The 12,127-nt window shown below is 32.7% G+C and overlaps 1 protein-coding gene across 2 annotated transcripts in view; it reads left to right on the forward strand.

Annotated features, from left to right (window-relative positions):
• Positions 1-11,083, forward strand: part of LOC105360170 (UNC93-like protein) — a 114,680-nt gene extending 103,597 nt beyond the window's left edge. For both annotated transcript variants that reach the window (XM_011496986.1, XM_011496987.1), the window contains exon 6: positions 10,310-11,083. In XM_011496986.1, the coding sequence (XP_011495288.1) occupies positions 10,310-10,629 (320 nt within the window). In that variant the 3' untranslated portion in view covers positions 10,630-11,083. The remainder of the gene's footprint in view (positions 1-10,309) is intronic.
• Positions 11,084-12,127: the final 1,044 nt, after the last annotated feature.

Raw genomic sequence — 12,127 nt, forward strand, 5'->3', positions numbered from 1 at the left:
TTTCATCTTTATTTCATAATAAATTCTTATTCAAGAGCTTATTAAGGACATTTATGCAATATTGTGCGAAAGATTGACTCTCGTTACAACATGGAAATACTATTTTCTATTCTATTTTCCAAAAAATTACGTGAACGTATTTAAAATATTCATGAAATAGTGAAATGTAAATATATTTACATAATGCTTTGCCAAATTATTAATATGCAAATATAGCCTTCAAAAATATTCAAATGAACGTAAAAAGTTCTTTTTAATACGGCTAAACAAAAAAGAAACTAAGAACAATTATTATAAATGCTGGTAACCTGAATATGTGACAAAGAAGAATGTACAACTAATTAGAAACGTCATGTACGATTATTTAAATTTTAAAATACAATTTGTTTCAATTTTTAATTTTACTCGTAAATAGTAAATATTGCAGCGAAATTAAAGTATTTTCATTATAAGAAAGTCTCAAAATAGCTTGTTTGCTTTCAATATTCAAATTAGTATTCCTTAACGTACGTTGAAATTTTCAAATTTTATAAGCTACATCGTAGCATGCAACGTATTAGTTACAATTGTTTTTTTTTTTTGTTTTTTTTTTCTTTTGTTTCACAATCACATGTTATATTTTAATATAAAATGGAATTGAGAATTTGTAATATTTATTTGTTCCAATATTAAATCATTACGTCATTACGACACATTTTAATTACTACATTCATTCCTACTTGATCACTGCTGAAACAAAATATTTGAAAATGTTGATTGAAAAATGTATAATTATGCATTTCATGTTATTATTTTAAGCGACGACTTTTTCTCTACTAACTGACATAGTTTCACTTACCCAACTAACATTATGCGTCTCTCTATGCTCAAACTTAATTATCCATTCTCAAATGCACATACAAAATTCGAGAAAAATGGAACTTAAAAACGAAACAACACAAACGCTTTTAATAAAATCTCAACAAACTCGCTCTCGATCGTTCCCCCTAACTATACTCTCGACCTAATGATAGTAAGAACTCGCTTCGTCGTGCTGATAATACGTACAAACAAGTGAGAGTGGAGACGGGACAGTAAGAGAGCGCGACACAGTGCACTTGCCAAGGAAAATAGCGCAAAATGAGAAACGACCGCGAACTCCGAGCGTAAGGAAGTGACGTCGGGAGGGCCGCAATATATAACGATCTCAGATACAGGACAACCCGTTTGCGCGAGCAAAGGGAAGCCGAGGATGATAAGCCGACGAGGGTCCAGCCAATACCTGATAATCCGCCTCGTGATCGAAGATTCCACGGAGATTAAACGAGCTGCGGTCGGATATGACAACGCAATCGATCGAGTCGGCACTTACGCACTTTGATTTTTCGCGCACACAACGACTACCTAAGACCCGTTTCCGAAACCGGATCTGCCTCCCATCGCAATGGCGCTTCTCCCCGTTTCTCTTCCATTTGCCTCCTTTTTGTCCTGCACTTTTTCGGACGCTATATACACGTGATTTTCATGCAAATCGAGACTAATCCCATGACCGCGCTCCTTCTCCACTATGTTTTGCCACGTCTTTCCTGAAGAATGTAGCCCGTTATTATGTGTCCCCTCCTCGTATGCTCTTCATCAGCCCCTACATCGCCAATTCAGTCCCTCAATGATCAAGACAACGACGACAATGACGACGACAACGATAATGATTACTCTTATAGAAAATAAAATTGGCATTTCTTTTCTCAACTTTGTGTATCGCTAATGTCAAGTATCGTCTTTAATCAACATATATATCGAGCGTCTCGGACTACTTGGGTACACAGATTTCCAATTATTTACATTCAATCACGTACTCATTCTAATACATTCAAATTGCTATATTTTATGAAGAAATAAAAGAAAAATCTTTTTCTTTTTGCCAAATCTAAAGAATCTTTTAAAGCTTGCACAATAAAGCAATTTCTTTGTCTTCTAATCTGTTAATTGTATTTCGTTACTCAAATTAAATGAGTACCTACTAATTATAACTCAAATGTTGATTTATAAGCTCTAATGGCCGAACACGTTTTGTCGTGTGCACTTTCAAGACAAATAAAACAAACTTTATAATACCCGTTGAATTTAAATATCAATAAATATTCAACTAACATATTATTTTGTAAATGACTTAAAATCAGTATTTTACACACACACACACACACACGCACGCACGCACAAACACACACACACACACACACACACACACACACACATATATATATATAATTACTTTGCGTACAATTCGATCAATATGAATGTACATCGATAATATATATTTAAAAGCAGTCCGTTAGAGTAAAAGACATGGAATATTTTGCAAACATTATAAATGATAATTATAATTATAAAGTATAATTTAACGAACGCATATTTTAGCATAAAGTAGCAAGCAAGCAAACATTATTCTTATTTAAAAAATTTTTACAGGTAATATTCAATAAACAAGTACAAATATTATTTTTATTTTATTATTACTGTGCTTTGTATGATACTGTTCAATTTATAATTACACGTCTATATTATGATTAAGAACAAATTTATTATTGTTGAATTATATGATAATAGGAAGCGTTTGTTTTATTTTATTTTACTTTTTTTTTTTACTAATCTAATGCTTTACCAGATGAAAAGAGTCGAGAAGGCACACTTATGAATCGTATGTCTCCTCGACAATACAATTATTGAAATAATATAATCATTGTTAAATTTCTCCGCAATGATTGTAAAATTATTTGAAATTAAGAGAAATTATTTGACGCATTTAAGACACATAAAATTATAATTGCTTATTATTACATATTCGTAAACCATAAACTTTCACTATATACTCGTGCAAATAATAATTTTATTTTCGCCCCCCGATTGCTCCCCTACGCTGTAGCGCTAAAGTGTAACATTTTTATTTCCCTCGTTTTCCTTCCTCTCCTGTTAACTAAAAACAGAAGGAAAGCCGGCTTTCCTTAATGCATGGAGATCCTCGCACGCTCCAGCTTTGAAAATTCATTGAGCGCACTGAGCAAAATAGTAGAGGAGCTTCGGCTGTAAAAATATCCGCGTGTGCCGCGAGGGGAATTCAATTATTGTTGCCTCAGCGAGTGAGAGGGACAATCCGAATGCCAGTTAATTTAGAAAGTCTGGAGCTCCGACTGGTGCATCGATGTTACGTGCAAGTTCATCAGTACAAGCTACGCGCATCCTTCCTGTTCTCCACTGTTGTACAATTGACAAGTGTACAAAATACATGAAAGCAGAAGAGAGTTAGTAGTTGTCGATTTGTGAAAGTTCATCGTGCATCATTTATCCTTGGCGGACGTCTCCACCCTTATGTTTGATCAAATTTTGAAGATTTTCCATGGGGCAAAGTGAAAGAACATCTTCTTCCTTGATTGTCCTGTAATAAAGCTTTATAGTTTACGTGACTTTCGTGCTAATGGGAGGAGGCAAATTAAATTGTGATAGTATTTGCAAAACAGGTAGAAACGAGTGATGTTTAATCACAGTTGTCTGTGTAGTAGGTAAATTGTAGTGTGCAATTGATAGAAATGTTTGATTAAAATCAAGATCAAATTTAATTTTAATTCGATGACTTTTATATCGTTTTAATATGGATGCGCCCTTATAAGGAATTTTAATTTTATTTTAATTTTATGTAATACCCATTAGTGTAGCTTGTAAGAAAAAAAAAAATTTCCTCACAAAAAAGACAATGAAATTTCTTTTAAGCTATTTAATATTAAAATTAATGAATACATTTTTTTCTTCACTAACCTATTTAAACTTCATAGAATTATATATTACTATTTTACCTTTACCTTCTGTCGAGTAAAAACTTATTTTGTGAAATGTTTCACTATGCACCATATTTCAATTAGAAAAAAGAATGTAAAATTCAAGTGTATTTATTTGAAAGCAATTCTAAAGGAACAAAACTAAATTCCCGCTTTTCTTTAATAAAATATACATTTTCTTACGTTTTCATCTATTTCAATACATCTATTTATCTTTAAATTTAATCAATTTTTCGTTCTTTTACATTTATGATTATTTATAAAAATATTTTTTAACATATTAATAATATCTATAATATTAAATGATTCGAACTTGTTTTTATTTTTTATAAAGTATCTCTAAATCATAATTTCAAATTAGAAAGAAAATTTGCGTACACTCATTACAGAAATATATAATTTGTATAATTTACTAAAATATTCATAAAATTTGTGATTTATATATTTATTGAATACTTGATAATGGAAGTTAAAAAAGAAGATAAAATTCTTTTTACAAAAAGATAATTGAAAGAATAATTAAAAATATTTGTCGGTAAGTGACACGAATGACAGATACACGCAAACAATAAATTTACGTTTCTTTTTTCTTTTCTATTTTAACATAATCATTAGAGCTTACATTATGTTATAAAATATTTCTAAGTAAAAGACGCGTCTTGAATTTTTTTATTTTTCAATAATTTTTACAGACAACAATTTTTTAATTCAGTATTAATAAATACCAATTTTTAAATATGATTGATTAGAGAGCGTAACAAAAGTCAAATTGCTTATTTTCATATTTTGCATAAGGAAATATTTTTGTAGAAGATAATACAGTACAATCATATGATTAAGGTTGAGGTAATGCAATAAAAATAATTACTATTTTTCTATGAATTTAATATTCAATCGGCTGCATGAACATTATTTCCAAACCAGTTTTATTTCGGATAAAATAATTAAACTAAATATCTACTTTCCTCTGTCTAGTTATTGCTAAAAAAAGAATATATATATATATATATATATATATATATATAATAATTAAACAGCCATCAAAGAGTTGAGGAATATATTTAAAAAGGAATAGGTTGTCGGTGATATTTTCCGTGACTTGCATTTGCGACCACAAATGAATTAATCGTTCTACGTCATGATTGCAAGTCATGACAAATGGCGGTGGACAATAATTTTTTTGTTGAATATTTATCTGAAATCCAAAGAAGGTATTTTTATCGTTACATTTTGTCATCTCTTCATTGTTATACTAATTAATCGAAATTTTTAATTACACGGGAAAAAGCGTTTGAGCAAACAACCCTCGTCCTCCTCTGTTTTGCCACGTAACGCTCTAAAAGGACACGCGCAACACGCACATGCACACGCGCGCGCGCGCACGAGCGTATTTTACTTTCTTGTCGTTCGCGTGCATTTACCTATCACTACCACGGCATCTTGACAATTGTAAACTCGATGCATAAAAAATTGCTAGCCTTGACTCTGTAATAAAGCCTCATTTGCATTAAATATTTTTCTTCCGCGCCCTTTTCTAGTCATTGAGCGTGAAAACTCTCCAACGTATAGTTGCACCTGATAAAACACCATCCATATTCTCCTCTCTCTTATTCTCCGCCGTGCGCATACTTTGCCACCCGCGAGGCAAATCACGCTACGACTGGGCTTTGCGTCTAAATAAAAAACTGTGCGCAACATTAGTGCATGCACTCCAAGGATTTAGTCACTGCCATTTAATTAAAAACAAACAAAACAAAACAAAACAAAAATTCAAACCGAAATGGTAAGAGCGAAGTAAAGAACTTGTCGTAGTTAAAAAAGTTGCACGTGCCATTTCTCCGTTTCTTGCAATAGATGACTTCACACACATGCAAACACACATGCAAACACACACACACACACACGCACACACACACAAACACCTAGAGAGAGAGAGAGAGAGAGAGAGAGAGAGAGAGAGAGAGAGAGGAAGACAGTGAAATGGTGGGAGAGCGGGAGTGTGTATGAAAAGCTTTCTCTCTCTTTGTATTTGAAAAGCTTCAATTTGAGAATGAAATTTAAATGCTTGAAATAGATGGAAGAACGAGCGAGTGAGTGTTTGAGAAAGAAATGCGAAATTATCGAACCTAAGTGGATTTATCAGGCGTATTGTTTTAGATTTTTCATCCGGTTAATTTGAAAAATTCTCACCAATTCGAGCGGCAAATAATGCGAGTTTAAAAGAAAGATATGAAACACAATTGTTCGTATGTAAAATCCAATTCCATAAGGTAGATGTGATCGTTTAAGTATCCCAAGCTAACCTGGAATACCCTTACATCGAGCTTCCTCTCCTTCCCTTCCTTTATCATCTTATTTTTATCTTTTTTTTAATCATTTATTTATTTATATATTTATTTCCATATTTTTTTTTCTTCATTTCTTCTGAAACCAATTCTGTTCAAGCTACCTCCGAATCCCCGTATTCTCCACACACAACACATTGGCAACAAGAAAAATCTTCTTCTTTTATGCCATTATTTATTGTTCCCACGTGAAAGGCAGTGCTTTTTAAAGATTAGATCTTTGACTGTGCTAAGCTCCTTATCTTCTATACTCTCAATGTAGGTGCGTGCATCGACGCCATCGATTTTGCTTTTTCCGTCGGATGCACAAGCTCGAGCAAAAGAATTGGTGGGAGCGGCGCGAAGGAAGGGCGAGAGAGGGACCGGGAAAGAAAGAAAGTCAATATGACGGTGACATTCCGCGGTCGCTGAAACATAACTGTAACGAGGCAGTGAACGATCGTGCGAGACACGCCTATAATAAGCGCCAACCAACCGCTGTATATGTGCACGTATATGCATAGCGGCAGCCGGTTTCCCTCATAATTTCTCGGTACGTCGCAACGCACGTGCGACACGACTAACACGAACGGCCTTTACCGCAACAAGAGTGTCACACGTACGGGGGGCGTAAGAGCGCCCCCTGCAGGGAGGATGGATCGATCGGTTTTTCAACGGGGTGTGCTGTTGTACACGAGAGAGAGAGAGAGAGAGAGAGAGAGAGAGAGTGAGTGAAATCGGTGCGCCTGGAGCCCATCCCCCGATGACCATATACTCGGTATGCCATGAGTAATGTCCGTTTTTAAGTGAACTCCCGGGCTCGATTATCCAATGATAAGCCCCTGGATTCTCGTAAGATTCGATCGATGAGAGATGTACGGGAGTTTCATGCTCGTCCCTGCTGCTGGGCCATTCTCGTTTGTACGTATGACTTACGGAATCGAGAGGGACAAAATTTGGCTTTTCACCCGTTCAGAAGTCTAATCTCGCCAATGAAAAGAAATAACGATACTGTTAAGCAACTATCTCGGCTAGCGCTTTTTTATTTTAGCAGAGCTTATTATTTCTCAAATCCATTAATTACGTTTTGTCCTTTTCAAAAGCTTGACAAACAATCGCACAACCATACGTTAATCGTGTGTAATTTTGATAATTAAGCCGTTATTACCGTAAATACATTTCTTATTGTTGTTGTTGTTGTCATTATCGTTCTCGTCGTCGGCGTCGTCATTGTTCTTAATGTTGATATCGCGTAAATTTTACTTAATATACAGAACCGTGGAAAAAAGTAATTACCGAGTTAAGCTAAGTATTTTAAGAAACAAATGTTTTACATTGCAATTAAACTGCTATCAGGATAAATTTTTCGTTACATCGGCATTATTTTATAACTCAAATAATATTAATTACATTATAACGTCAGCAGAAATGGTTTGTGTGTAATGTTCGAGTAATAATAACAAAATTCTGTGTCCAAAGGGATAAAGAAAAAATATTGTTAAAAAGTACATTTTTAAAGTAATATATTTAATATATGTATTAAAGAATATTCATGAAGTTAAATTCATACGCCTTCACTCTATCAATTTATTACAACTGAAAATTTATAGTCATATCGATTTCGAAATTTTTATAGTGCAATTTTAATTTTAATTGTTTTCCACCGTAGCTTAACACGAATGCAAATTATTTTTAGAATCATGATGTATGTAGACTTAATATTGTAAAACATTTTTCATTTTAAGCTTTCAAATTATGCTAATTTATGTATGGTCAAATCTTTACTAATATTAGTATTCTTGATATAAAATATATTTATTTGAATTTTATTTTTTTAACAATATGAAATAGACGAGTAGTTCTTGATTAAAGTTGAATAAGAAAATTTATTCAGATTAAGGATTTGATATACGTTCGTCTTAAAATTCAATATAAAAAACTTGTAATTTATCGATATAATAATTTACAAACGGATTTCATTTAATAGCTAAATATTTTTCATCAACCTTTAGTAAACGAATACGAAATTACTGTTTATTGCATCGGAATAGGACTGCTTTTATAACAAAATATTCGAAGTCGCGTAAATTTTTTTTTTTTTTTTTTGCTTTATAATATATAATTTCAGTTAACAAATATATTTAAATATTCGATAAATTGTCCTTATAAATTATTAATACAAAAGGAAAGATAGTGATAGCTAGGGAATGTAAATTTACATCAAATACAAATTACCAATGTACAATAGATTATTGTAAATTATTGTAAGATTGTTTGAAATTAAAAAGCCCATCGTAATATGTATAATGAGCTGGTTAATTAATGAATAGGTAATAGTTAATTAAGAGAAATCATCATTCATGAATTAAACAACAATTTTTCAGATTAAGCTTACAATAACTTTATAACAAAATTTTTACATCATTGTAACATTTTCATAAATTATATTTACCTATGTTCATTGCATTTGTAAAGGTATTTTTCAATTTAATAAATCATATGTGTCAGCATTTATGAACAATTTTTCATTTTTCATAAGTCTATTCCTAGTAATGTAATAAAAAAAAAAAAAAAAAAAAAATGTATACGAGATGGCACTTAAAATATTTTATAATAATTATTGACACATTTAATATATTTATAATCAAGTCATAAATTAACTCGAATGTACTTTTAATTATATGTTGTAATTTCTAAACAATAAGGTACTATAAAAATGTCTTTACGTGGGGGAACATTTGAATATTCTTACTAGCGAAAAAAATTTTTTTTTTTAATTTAATCATTAGTATTACAGAAGTATTGAGTATTGAAAGAAATATATTATATATAATAAATAATGTAATAAATAACAATAATAAAAATCATATACTTTCTAATTATCATATATTTTTTCATAGCTGTTTAATAAAGATCGATAAAATATATTATGTGATTTTAAAATAATAGTAGAAACAAATTTTATTTTAATAATATATTTCAATAATAATATTATTATTAAATGAAAACGAAATTATTTTCTTCCTTGTTCAATTTAAAATATATATTTTCAAACTATATTTTTAATTAATATACGCTATAGTATATATTATTTTCATTTCGTATATTTTTAATATACTGTACATCGCCCATCCTTCTCTACCAAAAATCTATTTCAGCATTGTTATTTATGTGGTATATTTAGGATATTAAATTAAACATAAATGTTTTTTTTTTTTAATATAATATGAATTTATAAATTAAAATTTGTTCGTACGGCAATAAATACAGAAGCAATTTATTTCCTTTAGTCTCTAATGATTATTGATTAATAATTGATATAAAATATATTAAAAGAATTTCACTAATTTATTAAAAAATTCTCATATAAATATTAAGTTACATCTCTTTTTTAAACGCAACCTTTAATTATAAATTGTAATCTTTACATTTTAAGATAAGACTTGTGTGAATGCGCATAAAATAAATTTTGTATTTAATAATTTAGATTTTGATATTAAAGAGCAAATTTTTCTATCATTATTAAAAACAAATTATTATGAATTCACAAGACCGAGAATTTAATAGCTTATACATTCATTAATGCACAACATATTAATCTACATAAATCTATAAATATAAATCCTATTAATTTTGTATAAAATATAAAATTCTTAAAAAGTACTTTCTATTCCAGAATTGATAAACATCGTGTATAACGAATCTATACATACATACACACATATACATATAAATCAAATGAGGGTAAAAAATTGATTTTAAACGATATCGAATAAGTGTACTAACGTAATTTCAAATCTTTCAAAAAATAAAAGCAAAATTTAATTTTTGTTGAAATTTCTACGACTCTGTACACTCTTGCATTTTAACACAATTTCTGCGACCTTATCACGTAAGGTTGAACATTAATAAATATAACGAAATGGTTATCATCCAAATGTTGAAAATAAGAACTTGTTGATATTTTGTTAATATCGATGAATTTCAAAGTCAAAATTATAAAAACAAAAATAAAAACCAAAACAAAACCAATCATCTAAGAAAAGAAACTATGAAAAATTGAATATGTTAAGTGAAAGATTTTGTAAAAATGAATATACGCAAATCCTGGAAAAGTAATTAATGTAATTAATTGCTCATTGTATGATGGCTAATAATTCATCCCTCTGTGTGTAGGCCTCTACGGTACGCTGTTTCGACGGAACAAGGAGGCCGCTTTCTCGAATTATCGGCTCTGGGAGTCGGCGGGCTTCGTCGTCGCCTACGCCTACAGTACGCACCTTTGCGCCCGCATGAAGCTCTATGTGATGCTGAACGTCCTGATAATCGGTAGCATCGGCTACGTTATTGTCGAGCTGCTGCACCGGCGCAAGCAGAAGCGGCTCAAGGCCATTGCTGAGGACCCGAAGGCTGCCCAGGCCGAGGCTAACCAGCCGGAAGAGACGGACGACGAGAAGGACGACATCGACGATGACATAATCATCACCCACCTGTGAGAGCGAGGCGCGAGTGCGCGCGCAACGTGACTGGGAGAGCGACGGTGAATCGGTGACGAAGAAGCGCGACCATAACCTCGTGATGTCCCTGCGTCGTGGAGTCGGGGGTGTGTGGTGTCGAGTGGGGGTGGATGAGATGGTGGAGGGGGAGGAGAAAACCCCCGGTGATCGGCTGCGCAAGCGTGCCTCCTCTTATCAGTCGCTGGGTTATTGTACGCCGCGCTCCGTTACATTTTCGTCGGCTGATCGATGCTGCGGATGATCTTCCTATGTGATTCACGAAACCGCCAAAAACAAAATAATAAAAAAAAACAAACAAAAAAAAACGATAATGAAAAGAAAAACTTGTCAATAGCCTCTCCTCGTCCTGTCACAGTTGCCGTTTGATCCTCCTTACAACTACTTACCGGCGGTAATCCATTTTTTATTTTTGTTCTTTTCTCTCTCTCTCTCTCTCTCTCTCTATCTCTCTCTCTATCTCTCTCTCTCTCGCTCTATCTCTCTCTATCTCTATCTCTATCTCTCCCTACCTCTCTCTAACTTTATTTATCTCTATATATCTAGCCAATCCTCGCCCCCGCGTTCTACCCGTCCAAACACTCTCTCGAACTCCTCGGTTATTTTTTTATTCGTAAGCGTTAGACCGAGCTGGCGACCTCGTGTAAACTTCCCATTCGAGACACTCGAAACTACAATTTTTATCCACCTTGACGATAAAGAAATGATTTATTGTGGAGTATGGAAAGTAAGGATCGCGGATCGCATTGTTGATCATCGATTCGACTGTCGAGAATCGCAGTAAATAATTAGTTGCGAGTTGCGCGTGTCTTGTCCGCCCCCCCCCCCTCCCGAGCATAGAATATAATTGGGCGTTACAAGTCCAAGATGAAACGTAGCCCGATGCGTGCGCATCCCTTATCTCGACACATATCGTCTAATGGGAGAAGGAAGAGTGTCAAGTGCTGTTAAGTGCTGAATCAAGTATCGCCGCGATAATTTTCCAAGTGCCTTCTGTTTATCGATTTGTAATGAGATCATCTTGTTAACGCTGCGCGATCATAAAAGATCAATCGTTACTTTATTCAAAATTCTTTGAGCTTGAATGCTTTGAAATCCTTTGTATAAAATTAAAGTTAATTTGGGTAGGAAAGATACGATTAATTGATCGATTATGATTGACCGGCCCTAGGTTCGTTTTGTACATACAATATGCGTGATTGAAATAAAATTGAGCAACTTGAATGTAGAGAAAAACGCAAATGCTACCGTTTGTATATTATGAAAAATGTAAGGAATGATTATTAAAGTGATATAGTTATATTTAATGGAATGATCACGTTTCGCTTGAATGATGCAAGTGAGAATTTTGAATTTCGAAGGAAGAAACTAGAGGTAAGGAAGATAGTGACGAGAAAAGTTGTATTCGAGTCCTCGTCGCTCTATATTATTGAAATATATCGGTGTGCGCCACGAAAATCGACAGCACATTTATCGATCA

This window comes from Ceratosolen solmsi, unplaced genomic scaffold (genome assembly GCF_000503995.2).
Source record: "Ceratosolen solmsi marchali unplaced genomic scaffold, CerSol_1.0 scaffold13, whole genome shotgun sequence".
Classification (NCBI taxonomy): Eukaryota; Metazoa; Arthropoda; class Insecta; order Hymenoptera; family Agaonidae; genus Ceratosolen; species Ceratosolen solmsi.